This window comes from Heterodontus francisci, chromosome 19 (assembly GCF_036365525.1).
Source record: "Heterodontus francisci isolate sHetFra1 chromosome 19, sHetFra1.hap1, whole genome shotgun sequence".
Classification (NCBI taxonomy): Eukaryota; Metazoa; Chordata; class Chondrichthyes; order Heterodontiformes; family Heterodontidae; genus Heterodontus; species Heterodontus francisci.
The window spans coordinates 23077339-23095629 of record NC_090389.1 but is presented as its reverse complement, the minus strand read 5'-3'; the positions used below and the strand labels follow the sequence as shown (position 1 = coordinate 23095629).

The 18291-nt window shown below is 43.3% G+C and overlaps 1 protein-coding gene across 3 annotated transcripts in view; it reads left to right on the top strand.

Moving 5' to 3' along the window:
• The window catches only part of sumf1 (sulfatase modifying factor 1), a 157495-nt gene that overhangs the window by 80742 nt on the left and 58462 nt on the right, over positions 1–18291 (top strand). Inside the window, exon 8 of one of the 3 annotated variants that reach the window (XM_068051464.1) lies at positions 4144–4545. The exons of the other annotated variants lie outside the window; for them this stretch is intronic. Within the exon in view, the coding sequence (XP_067907565.1) occupies positions 4144–4221 (78 nt within the window). The 3' untranslated portion in view covers positions 4222–4545. Of the gene's footprint in view, positions 1–4143; positions 4546–18291 lie in introns of those variants that run through there. 3 annotated transcript variants of the gene reach the window in all.

Genomic DNA, 18291 nt, shown 5'->3' with positions numbered 1-18291 from the left:
GAGACAGGAGAGTTTGTGGTGGAGAATGAGGAAATGGCAGAGAGACTAAACAATTACTTTGTGTCTGCCTTCACGGAGGAAGACACAGAATATCTCCCAGATAGGGTGGCGCAGTGGTTAGCACCGCAGCCTCACAGCTCCAGCGACCTGGGTTCAATTCCGGGTACTGCCTGTGTGGAGTTTGCAAGTTCTCCCTGTGTCTGCGTGGGTTTCCTCCGGGTGCTCCGGTTTCCTCCCACATGCCAAAGACTTGCAGGTTGATAGGTAAATTGGCCATTATAAATTGCCCCTAGTATAGGTAGGTGGTAGGGAAATATAGGGACAGGTGGGGATGTGGTAGGAATATGGGATTAGTATAAATGGGTGGTTGATGGTCGGCACAGACTCGGTGGGCCGAAGGGCCTGTTTCAGTGCTGTATCTCTAAACTAAACTAAATACTAAGGTACCAAGGGACTTGTAAAAATGTAAAACTGAAAGAAATTAGTATCAATAAAGGAGTAGTACTCGAAAAAGTAATTGAATTGAAAGTTGATAAATCCCCTGGACCAGATGAGGTACATCCCAGAGTGCTGAAGGAGGTGTCTATAGAGATAGTGGATGCATTGGTGATTATCTTTCAAAATTCTATAGATTCTGGAAGGGTTCTGGCAGACTGGAAAGTAGCAAATGTAACCCCACCATTAAAGAAGGGAGCAAGACAGAAAATGGAGAACTGCAGACCTATTAGTCTGACAGCAGTAGGAGGGAAAATGTTAGAATCTATTATAAAGGATGTGGTAACTGGACACTTGGAAAATAATATGATTGGGCAGAGTCAACATGGATTTGTGAAAGGGCGATAGTGTTTGATTAACCTGTTGGAGTTTTTTGAAGATATTACTTGTAGCATTAATGAAGGAGAATGAGTGGATATGGTATATTTAGATTTTCAGAAGATTTTTGAGAAGGTCCCACACAGGTTAGTAAACAAAATTAGAGCACAGTTGGGGGTAATATACTGCAATGAATTGAAAATTGGTTAACAGAGAGAAAGCAGAGAGTAGGAATAAATGGGTCATTGTCTGGATGGTAGGCTGTTAGTAGTGGGGTACCGCAAGGATCAGTGCTTGGGCCACAGCTATTCACAATCTATATAAATGCTTTGGATATGGGGACCAATTGTAACATTTCTAAATTTGTAAATGACCCAAAACTAAGAGGAAATTTAAGTTGTGAGGAGGCTTCAAGGGAGTCTGTTCCAAGCTAAGTGAATGGGTAGGAACATGGCAGATGGAACATAATGTGAATAAGTGTGAAGTGATCCACTTTGGTTGAAAAAAAAAGAAAGGCAGAGTATTTCTTAAATGGTGAGAGGTTAGGAAGTGTTGCTGTTGATGTCCAGTTACCTGGGTATCCTTGTTCATGAGTCACTTAAAGCTAGTATGCAGGTGCAGCAAGCAATTAAGAAGGCAAATGATATGTTGGCCTTCATTGCAAGGGGATTTGAGTACAGGAGCAAAGATGTCTTGCTGCAATTGTGTGAAACCGCACCTGCACCATTGTGTACAGTTTTGGTCTCCTTGTCGAAGAAAGGATATACTTGCCATAGAGGATGTACTATTTTTAAACTAGTTCACCTACAGGACAGGATGTTGTTTGAAAGCCACTTGTGCTGCAGGCAACCTGTGATTTGGGTTCAGAGAACAGCAGAACTCTTGGTGACTTGGGGAAGAATGGTTACAGCGAAGTCAAGATTTATGGAGGTCAGAAGGTCGACTCCCTGTTTGTTTGTTAGGAATATAGGAACATAGGAGCAGGAGTAGGCAATTCAGCCCATCGAGCCTTCTCTGCCATTCAATACGATCATGGCTGATCATCCACTTCGATGCCTTTTCCCCACACTATCCCCAAATCCCTTTACGTCATTGGTATTTAGAAATCTGCCAAGCTCTACTTTAAACATACTCGATGACTGAGCTTCCTTAGTCCTCTGGGGTAGAGAATTCCAAAGATTCACAATCCTCTGAGAAAAGAAATCTCTCCTCATCTCTGTCCTAAGTGACTTGCCCCTTATTTTGAAATTGTGTCCCCTGGTTCTGGACTCCCCAGCCAGGGGAAACATCTGCATCTACCTTATCTATCCCTTTAAGCATTTTGTAGGTTTCAATGAGATCACCTCTCATTCTTCCAAACCCGAGAGAATATAGGCCCAGTTTCCCCAATCTCTCTTCATGGGACAGTCATGCCATTCTGGGAGCAGGTCTGGTGAGCCTTTGTTGCATTCGCTCTATGGCAACAATATCCTTCCTAAGGTAAGGGGACCAAAACTGCACACAGTATTCCAGGTGCTGTCTAATCAAGGTTCTATACAATTGAAGCAAGACTTCACTACTCCTGTACTCACATCCTCTTTGCGATAAAGGCTACCATACCATTAGCCGCCTTAATTGCTTGCTGCACCCGCATGCTAGTTTTTAGCTTTCAGTGGCTTATTGACAAGGACACCCATGTCCCTTTGTACATCTACACTTTCTAATCTCTTACCATTTAAGAAATACTTTGCACATCTGTTTCTCCTACCAAAGTGGGTAACCTCACATTTTTCCACATTATATTCCATCTGCCATGTTCTTGTCCACTCACTAAGTCTGTCCAAATCCCCTTGAAGCCACTTTGCATCTTCCTCACAACACACATTCCCACCTGATTTTGTATCATCGTGAACTTTTTGTCCCCACATCCAAATCATTGATACTTATTGTGAACAGCTGGGGCCCAAGTGCTGATCCTTGCGGTACCCCACTAGTCATAGCCTGCCAATGAAAGAATGACCCGTTTCTGGACTCCCCAGCCAGGGGAAACATCTGCATCTACCTTATCTATCCCTTTAAGCATTTTGTAGGTTTCAATGAGATCACCTCTCATTCTTCCAAACCCTAGAGAATATAGGCCCAGTTTCCCCAATCTCTCTTCATGGGACAGTCCTACCTAAACTTTCTTTTTTCTGCCTGTTAACCAATCCTTAATCCATGCCAGTATATTACCTCCTATCCCATGTGCTTTAATTTTGCTAACCAACTGCTGGTGGGGTACTTTATCAAAAGCCTTCTGAAAATCCAAGTATACTACATCCACCAACTCCCCTTTTATCAATTCTGTTAGTAACACCCTCAAATAACTCCAACAGGTTTGTCAAACATGATTTCCCATTCATAAATCCATGTCGATTATGCCCAATCAGATCATTATTATTCGAGTGTCCATTTATCACACCCTTTAGAATAGATACTGCACAAAGTACTTGCTCGCAGACATGGGTAAAGTCCTGTGCATTCCTCTTGGACTACAGCATGACAAAGAAAATGAACTGAGGTGACACACAGGACAAGCTGCTGGAGGAGGGGGTGCGGATGATGGGGAGAAGGGCTCTCAAGTGGAGGCCATATCCACCCAGAGTGTTCATGGGGCAATTCTCCTACCTAAACTTTCTAAAAAGAATTTTGGAAGATGATCACCAATGCATCCATCTCCATAGCTACCTCTTTCAACACTATGGGATGTAGAATATCAGGTCCAGGGGACTTATCGACCTTCAGCCTCATTAATTTCTCCAAGACAATCTTCTTACTGGTACTAATTTCCTTCAATTCTTCATTCTCCCTAGTCTCTTGGATCTCTAATTCTGGGAGATTTCTTTATCTTTCTCAGTGAAGACCGACACAAAGTAATTATTAATTCTCTGTCATTTCCCTATTCCCCATTATAAATTCTCCTGACTCTGCCTGTAATGGACCTACATTTGTCTTAGCCAAACATTTCCTTTTTACATACCTATAGAAGCCTTTACAGTCTGTTTTTATGTTTCTTGCTAGTTTATATTCATATTCTATTCTCGTTTCTTTCAGTTTCTTGATCCTATTTTGCTGTATTCTAAAATTCTCCCAATTCTCAGGTTTTCTATTATTTCTGGCAACTTTATTGGCCTTTTCTTTTAATCTTATACAATCCTTAACTTCCTTTGTTGGCACGGTTAACTGCCTTTACATTTGGACATTGTTTTCAGTTTGAGTTATGATATGCATTGTTTGAAGACAGTTGGTGTTTTCCTGCCAAGGAGAAAAGAAATAACCTGGCTCACCATCTCCTCCTCTACCTTTCTGAAGAAATCTGCCAGGATCCAGTATGGGGAAAAAAATCCCTGGTGCCATATTGCTCCTGAGAAGCTGGATAAAATCCTGTGATTCAAGTGTGTGCTGGCGAAAAACCATGATGCCACATTTCTCCCAGAAAGTTGGCGAGAATAATTCTCGATATCCCCAGAACAGACTGCTTCTGAAATGAACCCAGTGACCCATCTCCATATACCCGGATGCCAGACCAAAAAAGGGACAACTGACTTCCTTTTGTATCTTTTTCCGTCAAGAATTAGCAAGTATTTGGCCAAAGTAGTTTTTTTTGGTCGTCTTTTGTAACAGACCTCGGCAGAGTGAATTTCTGTATTTTTTTTTTCTCCCTGTGTGTGTAATTAGGGAATTTTTTATAATGGGAACTTGCATTTTTTTTTAAATTGATGTGTTAATGCTTTACTTCATTACTGGTTAAATCTTGTTTGATAAACTGAAAATGTTGTTGTTTGTTAAAGAAACCTGGTTGGTGTATTTTGTTCGTGGATAAAGAAAAAATAGTGTATGACTGGCTGTATCAGTAACCGGGTAAACATTTAAAGGGATGCTGTGGCCTGTGGAGAAGCGAAACTAGGAACTAGTGTACTCCTCCCACCTCGGTTTTAACTTCTAATTGGAGTCATATCGACTTTGGGTATCCCGGATGATGACATGCAATTCTAAGTGGGGTGATACTAATTGAAAAGAGGAAAAGAGAAAACCAAGTTTCTTGTGCATTAATGTTTACACTACCAGAATGTCTTTGTCAATTGCTACGACCTTTCTGGGGAAGGAAGATGTATCCATGAGTGATCTGAGAAACGTAACTAAGGCTAGGCTAAAAGATTTAGCAGAGTGGTTGGTTTAGGAGTTAAAACCAGGAGCTAAGAAAGCAGACATAATTGCAGTAATAGCACAGCATTTGCAAATCGAAGAAGACGGCAAATCACATGGTAGTATAGTTGAATTAGCTAAAATACAGTTGCAGATGAGATAGCTTGAACTTGCCAAAAAAAAAAGCAAAAGCAATAGAATTGGAAAAACCTAAGCTTGAATTTCAAAAAGAAAGTCAGGGAAGGAACAGAATTCCAATTAAGAAAGATAGTACTAAAATGAAGAGGTGATCTTGACTCCAGTGAAAATTTTAGTGGGGAAAGATTTGACTCCCGCCTAAGACCCAGTGGAGGGCTGTTTACATTTGTACAAGCCCTCCTGAAATTTGAGGAAACGGACCTAGAGGCATTTTTCATTTCTTTTGAAAAGATAGTCAGACTGATGAAATGACAAAAGGAAACCTGGACAAAGCAGGTTGAGGGACACAGCTCATGAAGTTTATACCATGCTTTCAGAGGCGGCTTCTGCGGACTGAGATGGCAAAAAAGGCTATTCTCGCTGCTTATGACTTGGTCCCTGAAGCGTACAGGCAGAGGCTTCGGAACCTCCAGAGACAGTCTGGGCAGACTTGTATCATACTTAAGAGGGTAAAGCAAATTAACTTTGCTCGTTGGATGCAGGCACTAAAGGTAGAGGCCACATATGAGAACCTTAGGAAAATATTCTCCTGGAAAAATTTAAAAGTTCACTCCCTCCGTTAGTAAGAACCCATTTAGAGAACCAGAAGGTTTCAACAGCCACACAAGCAGCACAAATCGCTGATGATTATGAGCTTGTGTACAAGCCTAAACCCTTTGTCTGTCACCCCCACAAACCAGAGAAGGATAGAAGGTGGGAGGGTAAAAGGAAGGTTAGTCGCCAGGGACAAGAACGGACAGCTGGTAATGCCCTGGGATCTCCTCCTGTGGCCAGAAAGGAAGATGCTGAGAGTGGAAGTGAGTACCGAAAGCCTAACTGTTACCTTTGTCGCAAGGTGGGACACCTTCGTGCAGAATGCTGTAAGTTGCGAGGTCAACCCATGGGATATTGGGGTGCACAAGGCCAGTGCAGTGAAAGCGACCCTGACTGGGAGTACAACAGATCAACTGTAGCTCTAACTGCAGCTGTAAGGCCAAGTACAAAAACTGCTGTGAGTGCCAGGGATGTGAGCGTTATAGGGAATTCTTGTCAAAAGGAAAAGTAACTCCTTATCCTTCAAGTGAGGCAGGTAAACTCGATACAGGAACCAAACGATGGCTAAACAAGTTCCATTGTCACACATAAAATTGGACCACAGCCAGATAGTCAAATATCTGAAACTTTCTTTGAGGATTTGGATAATACGAAAGAAATGTTTAATAAGTCTTCTCTGATCAAGGCTCAGCAAGCTGATCTAGAGTTAAACAAAATGGCACAATCAGCCCTAACTGAAGTTGACGCAAAGGGAAGGCTACTATATTAAAAATGGGATTCTGATGAGGAAGTGGAGACCTCTTCACAGACCATGTGGATGAAGAATGGACGGTTGTTCATCAGATAGTAGTACTGCCAAAGTATCGCCAGGAAATATTAAGGATAACCTATGAAATTCCTATAGCGGGGCATGTGGGGATCCAGAAGGCCCAATCACACATATTCAATATATATATTGACCCCTTCGCTGAGGGAAAAAGTTTCTTCCTATCTAACATGTCAATGCCCCTCATAGTTTTGTATATCTCAATCATGTCCCCCCTCAGCCTTCTCTGCTCTAAGGAAAACAACCCTTGCCTATCCAGTCTCTCTTCATAGCTGAAATGCTCCAGCCCAGGCAACATCCTGGTGAATCTCCTCTGCACCCTCTCTAGTGCAATCACATCCTTCCTATAGTGTGGTGCCCAGAACTGTACACAGTACTGCATCTGTGGCCTAACTAGTGTTTTGTACAGCTCCATCATAACCTCCCTGCTCTTATATTCTATGCCTCGGCTCATAAAGGCGTATCCCATACGCCTTCCTAACCACCTTATCTACCTGTGCTGCTGCCTTCAGTGATCTATGGACAAGTACACCAAGATCCCTCTGACCTTCTGTACTTCCTAGGGTCCTACCATCCATTGTATATTCCCTTGCCTTATTCGTCCTCCAAAAAAGCATCACCTCACACTTCTCAGGATTAAATTCCATTTGCCACTGCTCTGCCCATCTTACCAGCCCATCTATATCATCCTGTAATCTAAGGCTTTCCTCCTCCCTATTTACGACACCACCAATTTTCTTGTCATCTGCAAACTTACTGGTCATACCTCCTATATTTACGTCTAAATCATTAATGTATACTACAAACAGCAAGGGTCCCAGTACCGATCCCTGTGGTACACCACTGGTCACAGGCTTCCACACGCAAAAACAACCCTCGACCATCACCCTCTGCCTCCTGCCACTAAGCCAATTTTGGATCCACTTTGCCAAAATGCCCTAGATCCCATGGGCTCTTACCTTCTTAACCAATCTCCCATGCAGGACCTCATCAAAAGCCTTACTGAAGTTCATGTAGACTACATCAACTGCTTTACCCTCATCTACACATCTAGTCACCGCCTTGAAAAATCCAATCAAGTTAGTTCGACACGATCTCCCCCCTGACAAAGCCATGCTGACTATCCCTGATTAATCCCTGCCTCTCCAAGTGGAGATTAATCCTGTGCCTCAGAATTTTTTCCAATATTTTCCCAACCACTGATGTTAGACTCACCGGCCTGTAATTACCTGGTTTATCCTGCTGCCCTTCTTGAATAATGATACCACATGCGCTGTCCTCCAATTCTCTGGTACCTCTCCTGTGGCCAGAAAGGATTTGAAAGTTTATGTCAGAGCCCCTGTTATCCCCTCCCTTGCCTCACATTGCAGCCTAGGATACATCTCATCTGGGTCTGGGGATTTTTCCACTTTTAAGCCCACTAAAACAGCTAATACTTCCTCCCTTTCAATGCTAATATGTTCAAGTATATCACAATCCCGCTCCCTGATCTCGACACCTACATCGTCCTTCTCCATAGTGAACATTGATGTAAAGTAATCATTTAAAACCTCACCTATCTCCTCCGGCTCTACACCGAGATCGCCACTTTGGTCCCTAATGGGCCCCAGTCTTTCCCTGGTTATCCTCTTGCCCTTAATATACTTATAAAATGCCTTAGGATTTTCCTTTATCTTGCCCTCCAGTGTTTTTTCATGCCCCCTCTTCGCTCTCCTAATTACGTTTTTTAGTACCCCCCTACACTTTCTGCTCTCCTCTAGTGCCTCTGCTGTTTTCAGCGCTCCGAATCTGCCATAAGCCTCCTTTTTCTTTTCCTGATCCAATCCTTTATATCCCTTGACATCCACGGTTCCCTGGACTTGTTGGTCCTACCCTTCAGCTTAACGAGTACATGTTCACTCTGAACTCTCACTATTTCTTCTTTGAATGACTCCCACTGGTCTGATGTAGACTTTCCTACAAGTAGCTGCTCCCAGTCCACTTTGGCCAGCACCTGTTTTATCACTTTGAAATCGGCCTTCCCCCAATTCAGTACCTTTATTTCCGGCCCGTCTTTGTCCTTTTCCATAACTACCTTAAATCTTAGAGTTATGGTCACTATCCCCGAAATGCTCTCCCACTGACACTTCTACCACTTGTCCAGCTTCATTCCCTAGGATTAGGTCCAGTACTGCCCCTTCTCTTGTAGGACTTTCTACATGCTGGCTCAAAAAGCTCTCCTGTATGCTTTTTAAGAATTCCGCCCCCTTAAGCCTTTTACACTAATACTATCCCAGTTGATATTGGGGAAGTTGAAATCTCCTACTTTATTACCCTATTATTTTTACACTTCTCTGAGATTTGCCTACATATCTGCTCCTCTATCTCGCCTTGACTGTTTGGAGGCCTGTAGTACACTCCCAGCCAAGTGATTGACCCCTTTTTGTTTTTAAGTTCTACCCATATGGCCTCATTTGAGGAACCTTCTAAGATATCATCCCTCCTTACTACAGTAATTGAATCCTTGATCAACAGTGCAATGCCACCTCCTCTTTTACTCCCTCCCCTGTCACGCCTGAAGATTCTATACCCTGGAATATTGAGCTGCCAGTCCTGCCCCTCCTTGAACTATGTCTCTGTGATTGCAACAATATCATAATCCCATGTGCTAATCAACGCCCTCAATTCATCTGTCTTACTAATGCCTTGCATTAAAATAGATGCAATCCAGCCTTGCATTTTTCCCTTGTGCCTTAACAGGTGGCACAGTGGTTAGCACCGCAGCCTCACAGCTCCAGCAACTCGGGTTTGATTCTGGGTACTGTCTGTGCGGAGTTTGCAAGTTCTCCCTGTGACTGCGTGGGTTTTCGCCGGGTGCTCCGGTTTCCCACAGCCAAAGACTTGCAGGTTGATAAGTAAATTGGCCATTATAAATTGCTGCTAGTATAGGTAGGTGGTAGGGGAATTGAGGGAAAGTGGGGATGTGAGAGGGTAATGGGATTAAGGTAGGATTAGTATAAATGGGTGGTTGATGGTCAGCATAGACAGCAAGAATTTTGGTCCCGTTCTGGTTTAGGTGCAACCCGTCGAACTTGTACAGGTCCCACCTTTGCCAGAAACAGACCCAGTGATCCAGGAAACTAAAGCCTTTCTCCTGCACCATCTCTTCAGTCACACATTCATCTGCTCTATCCTCCTATTCATATACTCACTAGCACGTGGCACCAGGAGTAATTCAGAGATTACAACCTTTTGAGGTCCTGCTTTGTAATCTGTTACCTAGCTCCCAAAACTCTTGTTGCAGGACTTCATCCCTCTTTCTACCTATGTTGTTGGTACCAGTCTGTACCATAACCTCACCCTACCGCTTCAGAATATCCTGCAGCCTCTCTGTGACATCCTTGACCCTAGTACCAGGGAGGCAACATACCATCTGGAGTCATGGTTATGGCCACAGAAACGCCTATCTGTGCCCCTTACGATAGAATCCCCAATCAGTATAGCTCTTGCACTCCTTTTCCTTCCCTGCTGTGCAGCAGAGCCATCCGTGGTGCCGTGAACTTGGCTCTTCCTGCTTTCCCCAGCGAGGCCATCCACCCCCCACCCCAAACAGTATCCAAAGCGGTATATCTGTTTGAGAGGGGGATGGCCGCAGGGGACTCCTGCACTACCTGCCTGCGGCTACTAATCTGCCTGGTGGTCGCCCATCCCTTTTCTGCCTGTGCAGCCATTACCTGCGGTGCTATCCACAACGGCCTCAGCATCGCGGACAGTCCACAGTGAATTCACCCGCAGCTCCAGCTCCGTAATGCGGGTAGCCAGTAGCTGCAGCTGGATATACGTCCTGCACACATGGTCTGGAAGCGTCCCTGATTTCCCACGTAGCGCAGGAGGAGCATATCACGGATGTGAGCTCTCCTGCCATGACTTACCTTTGGATTAATTAGTTACTCCCTTTAAAAAAAAATAGCAATTACACTCGGGACCTTGTTCTACTCCAAACACTACCCACTACAATCTAAATTACACTCATTAAAAAAAAAACACTAGTACTCACTTTATCACTTGAGGTCTTTTTTCAAAAAAAAAACTTTACTTTTTTTAAGCTATTTAAATTGACTAACAGCTGTTACTTACCCAGCCTTGCAGATCACCTTGCAGATTTCCAGTGATGTCACTCAGTCTTTTTTTCCCTCTAGGGACAAGCGACAATGTATAGCTTTGCCACAGATAATGTGGATATAGGGGAATCCTTTCCTATAAACAACATCCTTATCGCTTAAATCCATGGAAACAGGCCCAGGTGAAAGCAGAAATCCAATACATGTTGGAAAACCATCTAATTGAATCCAGTCAAAACAGCTGGAGTTCCCCAGTGGTGTTGGAGCCTAAACCTGATGGTTCAGCTCGATTCTGCATAGGCTACAGAAAGGTTAATGCAGTAAAAAGGCAGACTCCTACCCAATTCCTTGCTTGGAAGACTGTAATGACAGAGCGGGCAGTGACTCGTTTCTTACAAAAGTAGATTTGTTAAAGGGATACTGACAAGTTCCTTTAACACCCCGAGCTAAAGAAATATCAGCCTTTGTCACACCAGACAGTCTTCTCCAATGCCGAGTGTTGCCATTCAGACTAAAAAATGCCCCTGCCAATTTTCAGAGACAAATGAACCAAGTGGTAGCCAGTGTTCCTAACTGTGTGGTTTACCTTGATGATGTGCTGGTACACAGTGATACTTGGAACAACTAGAAGCTCTGTTCAGAAAATTACAATTGGCTGATTTAGTGACAAACCTTGCCAAAAGTGAATTTGCAAAAGCCAGAGTAATCTACCTCAAACATGTAGTAGAACAATGACAAGTGTTGCTAAGAACAGCAAAAGTACAAGCATTGGTGGAGTTCCCTACCCCTAGGACTAATCAGGAAATCATGAGGTTTTTTGGTGGGGGTGGGTGGTTTCTGCCACAAGTTTGTACCAAACTTTAATATTATAGCTGCTCCACTGACAGATTTGCTACAAAAAAAACCAAGGTAGTATGGTTAAGGGAGTGCCAAGCATCTTTTGAGAGGCTGAAAGCCATTTTGGTTAATGTTGGCTACTCCAAATTTCACTAAACCCTTCAAAGTAGCAATTGATGCCAGTGACCTGGGGGTCGGTGCAGTCCTGTTACAAGATGATGAATAAAGCATAGAAAAGCCAATGGGATACTTTTCCAAAAAGCTGAATCGACACCAAAAAAGATATTCAACAGTGGAAAAAGACACCCTGGGCTTATTACTAGCTCTTTAGTATTTTGAAGTCTATGCCCACCACGACTACAGAAAAACACTGATATATACTGATCATAACCCCCTAGTCTTTGTGAAAAAATTCAAAAACTGGAATGTCAGAATATTCCGATGGAGTTTACTATTGTAGCATTATTTAAAGATTATCCGCATTATGGGAAAAAAATAATGTAACTGCGGATGCTTTGTCTAGAATCTAACTTTGCTTTGAGTTATCTGAATGCAAAGATGGTAAAAGCTGACTTGTATTAGCTACAGGTGAAGAGTGAATGAGAATAAGTGTGTAAATGTGTTTTAATTTTCTTTCATCTGCTTTTCACTCTTTGTAATGAAACGCATTTAAAAATGGTGTTACGTTCTTCCAAGGATGGAAGTGTTGTTTTTAATTATTTTTTTGAGAACTTGTGTTAAAACTGAAAAGATTCCATGGATGTGTTTTTTTTGTTACCAAGTTCACCAACAAGAGTAGTTGTTGTTTGGAGGCCACCTGTGATTTGGGCTCAGAAAACAGCATAACCCTTGATGACTTGGGGAAAAATGGTTACAGAGAAGCTACATGTCAATGTTTATGGAGGTCAGGAGGACGACACACTGTTTGAGGTTTGAGGTTTTGCCGAGAACAAAAGGGGACAGGCAGACAGACGGCTGGCAAAAGTTTAGAAAGAGAAGGGGAAAAAGTGGCCAAGAGAGCAGGTTAAAGGAAGTCCGGGAGGAATTCTGGATGAAAACTCCTACTGCCTTGTCAGCCAACCCCGAAAAATTTGAAAGGTTAGACCCCACATCTCCTACGTAAATGCAGACTCTAGAAGCACCCCACCAAAGTAGCTAACAGCATTTACAGGAAGCTACAGAGACAACGAGAGATCTCTAGGGCACACAGAAACTGTGAGAGTGATATCTCACCTAGTCAAGTGCCACAATAGAGTGCAGTCGAGTATGCACAAATACCTACAGGTAGGAGTGTCCCATAGAACAAAGGGGAGATTAACAAAGAATCCTCCCCCACAGTCAGAGAAAAAGGGAACCACTCATCCCCTGAAGTTAAAAGCCTTTGCATGACTCAGCAATGCACTGAAAGAGAGTTCAGGATCGACCTGCCCACTACTAACTCTTCTGGGGAAAAAAAATAACCTCAATGGAACCAAGACCCTAAGCAGTCATGGCAATGGGTAAACTGAAGAAAAGCTTCCCCAGAGAACCACATGGCTACGGGAATGCCAAAAAGGGGGAAATTAAAGCAGCACTGGCACCCAGAAAAGACAATTTTAATAAGCTTTAAGAATTATGAATGAGAGAAATGCATAGTTTTTCTTTCTGTATCTTGTATTTATCTCAAACCTTTTAATGAAATGCACTGTTTATTTTTCAAACTGCATTTTATTCCCCTGGGTGGGGAGGTGTCATGTTGGGCTCCATCTGCCAAGAATGAGGCACATTAATTTTGCCACATGAACATTGATTTTTAAATTGTTACTGGAATAAAGAAAGAACATTTTTTTTTAAAAGAAAGCAACACCAGACTGGAAATATATTTGCATATTTACAGACAGTGTTTAAAAGGGACAAAAGACCATTCCCTGATGCATTCAATCCACAGTGGATTTTTGATTACCATACATTGAAGGTAGAGGAGCTGGCATGCCAGATTGCCTGCTCAGATGGCCAAATACACAAACAGACGTGGTCAAAGCAGTTTAGTCACATGACTAACTGACTGTTGCAAGTTTTTTTTTAACCTGCCACAGAGAATTTGAACTTAGAAAGCTGTTTGCTCCTGGACTGAAAAGACCTCTCGTGGCTGGCTCACCCCAGTCTCTCCTGCCTGCTCTCATCTCTCTCACCAGCTTCGGAATCCATTGAAGACATATAAACCCTAAGAGAGAAAAGTCTCCTACAGTGAACAAGGTTTAAGAAGAATACTGGACCCCAACAAAAAGCAAGATCTACCTACAAGTAAGGACTACAGCAAGCTCGAAGCACAGTAACAAAAACCCCTCTTCAGAGATTGCCTCAAACCTCACTATTTTTCTTCTCTTTTCTGTCTCTATTTGCATGTGCATATTGTGTATGCATGCTAGCGTGGGACGCGGCGTGTATCTGTAGATAACCGAATTAGAGTTTAAGTTTTAATAAATTTCACTTTTCTTCTTTAAAACTAAGAAAGCCTGTTTGTGCTCATTTCTTTGCCTTATAATTGGAAAGCGTTGAACAAGGATTCACCAAGGGGGAGATTAAAACACGGTGTGTTTAAAATTAAATCCTGTTACAGTAAGACCGGGGGAAGGCTGAAAGGAACCCCGAGACACCTTTCTCAGCTGGTCATACAATATGATTGGCTGTATCGGTAATTGGGTAATCATTAAAAGAGATATTGTGACCTGTGGAGAAGTGGAACTAAAAAAGACAGTGCACTCCTCTTGTCTCAGTCGTAATACTCTCAATTAGTTTATAACCGGGCACAGTGCGCAGTGGTTAGCACCGCAGCTTCACAGCTCCAGGGACCCGGGTTCGATTCTGGGTACTGCCTGTGCGGAGTTTGCAAGTTCTCCCTGTGACCGCATGGGTTTTCACCAGGTGCTCCGGTTTTCTTCCACAGCCAAAGACTTGCAGGTGATCGGTAAATTGGCTCTAGTAAATTGCCCATAGTGTAGGTAGGTGGTAGGGAATATGGGATTACTGTAAGGTTAGTATAAATGGGTGGTTGTTGGTCGGCACAGACTCGGTGGGCCGAAGGGCCTGTTTCAGTGCTGTATCTCTAAATAAAAAAACAGATCCAGGCGTAACATGAGGAAAACCAATATGGTTGGAGATGTTGTACAAGGTGCAAAATTATATTGTTGCTTTTGTATAAGACATTAGTTGACACTCTTTGTTGGGTTTTACCAATGATTTGTGTAACTGGTCATCTCTAATTTTTCCCTTCTTCCTCAGTGGACCTGAAATGTCAGCTGATTAACTTTTATTTCTCCACAGCTGCTGCCTGACCTGCTGACTATTTCTAGCTTGTTCTATGTTTGTTTTCATATTTTCAGCAGCTGCAGTATTTTGCTTTTGATTTAAATTAAAATGAAGTGCTGGGCAACGCCTGTAATATGCAAGGGCTGTCTCACATCATTTTTCGTTTAGGAGGTGTATAACACTGCAACCTGCTGTATTGTCTGTTACTAATATTTTTTTAATAAATCAGTTCTGTATTCTGTAGTTTATAGCCTAAGCCACTGTCCAGCGGTGAGTGCAATACCCTGATTAATTAATTACCTCTCCTACCTGTTATGCGGCCCCACCACTGCAGATTGACCATGCTTTTTGGGGTACAGATCTCTGGCACAAACGTCTCTGTGTATTTCATCCAAGTGTACCTGTAGCATCATATTCACTCAAACCCAGTGAGCATCTGTACATGTACACTTTGCAGCAGAAGTCATTGACGAGTGTTGAGTGGGAGCCTTAGCTGTTTTCTTTTCCCTATCTAGCCCAATGTCATTGGAGCCAGCTGTAGTGTTACACCTGCCCCCCTGGCTTTGATTGACTGAATACAGAGCAAAGATCAAACCTGGCACTTTCTGGTGTACCATTAGTTAGTTTATTGAACGGTGGAAGGGCAGGGCTCAGTTTTTAAGATTATAAAGTTGTTGCAGCATTTTCTGAAAGCAAAAATACCGATGGGTTTAATTCCTGCTCTAGTATTTGACCTAGTTTTAGCATTACCTATTTGGAGCGTTAAGGGATACATCCAGGTCTCAATGCCTCAGTGACTGATCGGCTGTTGCAAAATTTGATGGTGTCCAGGATTAGGTTGCTCTAAATTTGGCATCTGGCCTAAAATTTTAGGTATGTTTCTGCCACGATCAAAGGATCTCGACTTTTGTACATATCAACTAAATAGAATTTTAAGTCATGGAATTGTGACCTGCTCTTGTGGAGAAATTCAAAGCTGATGGAAAATTCTGGCTGCATTTATCAGAAGGCAGAGGCTACTTTATGAAATACAGGCCTTTTTAATCAGAATTTGGGTTCCTCTACCTGAGTAACACCGGAAATTCACTTTTTAAAAATCTATAAATTATACAGCAAATGCACAGTATTGAATTTGTTTGGTAAAGTTTTGCTCTAAAGGTTGCAAAAATGCTACGTGACACAATACATCCCAATTAATAAAATAACCTGCCTAGATTCAGGAGACTCTAATCTCCTACATATTAAGAAAAAAGACTTGTATTTATATAGTGCCTTTCACAACATCAGGAAGTCCCAAAGCGCTAAAGTTTTGAAATCTAGTTACTGCTATAGTGTAGGCAGCGCAGCAACCAATATGTGCACAACTAGGTCCTACAAACAGCACAAGCAATAAATGACTAGATAATCTGTTTTTGGTGTTGGTTGAGGGTTAAATGTTTGCCAGGACACAGGGAGAACTCCCCATCTCTTGGAATCATGCGATGAGATCTTTTGGGTTAGATTACGTGCTAAGTTTCTAGAGTAGAATTTGAACCTACAACCTTCTGACTCAGAAATGAACGTGCTACCACTAAGCCACTGCTGATGCCAAGAAGTACCACTGTAATTTCAGGCAAGGTATACGTCCTCCAAGGCAAACCACCTTTTGGAAAAGGTAAGTTGTCCCTGTAACTCCTGCATCCCATCAGGGTTCCATATTTGGCTAAATTGCTGGTCTAAGCAGACTTTTGCGAACACTGGAGAATGGTTCGTGGTCAGATTGGTAAAAGCCGTAACATTTGAATTGTTCTGTTTTTGACCATTTCTAAATCCACCCGGGGTGTATGTTGAACCGGGGGAGCCAGATCATATTCCAGCGGCACTTCCACATGGAAGGATGTCAAGGTCTTGGAGAAGGTTCAGAGGAAATCTACCAGCATGATGCTGAGAGGAGGGACTTCAGTTTTGTGGAGATGACTCTATGACTCTAAGCTGGTATTGTTTTCCTTAAAGCAGAGAAGGTTTAATAGCTCTGTGTTGAAGAGAATTATTTTAATCAGTGAATTGTCATAATCTGGAATGCACTGCATGAAAGGGTGGTCAAAGCAGATTCAGTAGTAACTTTCAAAAGGGAATTAGATAAATACTTGCAAAGGAAAAAAATGCAGGGCTTTAGGGAAAGAGTGATGGAATGGGACTAATTGGATAGCTCTTTCAAACAGCTGGCACAGGAAAGATGGAACAACTGGCCTCCTGTACTATAGGATTCCATGAGCAGTCCTGCAATGTAAGGATAAAGGTATAATATTTTCACCTTTCCTGTATAAACCCAGTTTGTTTAATAAAAATTCATAATTCATCAACTCTATTGTTGAGATTTCTAAGATTATCAGAGAGCTGGGCCAGATTTTACTGAGCTCCCAACATCGGGCTCCATGGCGGGGAGTGGGAAGAGGGCCGGAAGATTGTTCCAGCAGCAGCCCGACGCCGGGAGGGCTGGGCCCCATCTTCCCAGCAGCAGCGAGGCTCCATGGCGGCCCCCCCACCACCGGTCACTCGGCGACAGGACCCAACTTGAAATATTTAAATTGCCTCTTTCATACAATAATATTCATCCCGGTGTGATTCAACCATCAGTTTACGATCTTCAGCTGGACGTGCAGCACTCACGTGCTTTCACTTTCATGTCCCAGAAAAGCCGGTGCCGCTGAGGCCTCAGTCCTCGGAGCCTGTGAAGGTGGGTGGGTGTCTGTTGTGAAGGGGGTCTCAATTATGCATTCATGAAGGGGGGTACCCCATACCCTTGTTCTGTAGAGGGGGCAACTCTGCACCCTTGAATGTCTGGGGGGCGGGGTGAAGGGGGCTGTCCCTGCAGTCGGTCAACGATGTTTGGGGGAGGCGGGAAACAATGGAAGTCGATGAGTCCTTTATGTGGGGTGGAGGGCACAAATGTTAAGCGTTGTAAGGTCATCTTGCCAGTGTTCCAATCCAGGCAAGAGGAATGATATGGCAGTGGTCAGGGTGCTCCACTTTTATTTAAAGATAAGGCTGGCAGTCATGCCATACAGCTCCTGCCGGAATGCAGCTGAAGCACCAATTCACAGAACTCTCTGCTCAGATAGGAGTCATTGATCTTGTGAAGGAACCGAGTTGACCTCCAGCTTAGAGATGGGGCTGGTCCACCCTGTCTTTCTGAATCCTTGTGTTGTGATGAGGCATATCCGCTGGAAGCAGAACCAAGAGACAGGCGCAGCCCCCTGTGGAAGCTCCTAGATGCGAGCAGCAGCAGCCACTAAGGCACATTCGAGTCCAGACAAGCCAGCGGGTCTATAGGACCCGCATGACTTAGCTGCAGATGTCAAAGTGCTAGTGTCAGAGACGACTGTTGATGTCCAGAGAGGTGGTAACACATCTGTGTGCACTGCTGAATGATGACCTGCAGCCAATGGGCTTTGGTGGACATCCTATGACTGGCCCTCAAAGTGACAGTGGCTCTAAACTTCTACTCCTCCGCATCATTCCAGGTATCCACTGGCGACTTGTGTGGGGTTT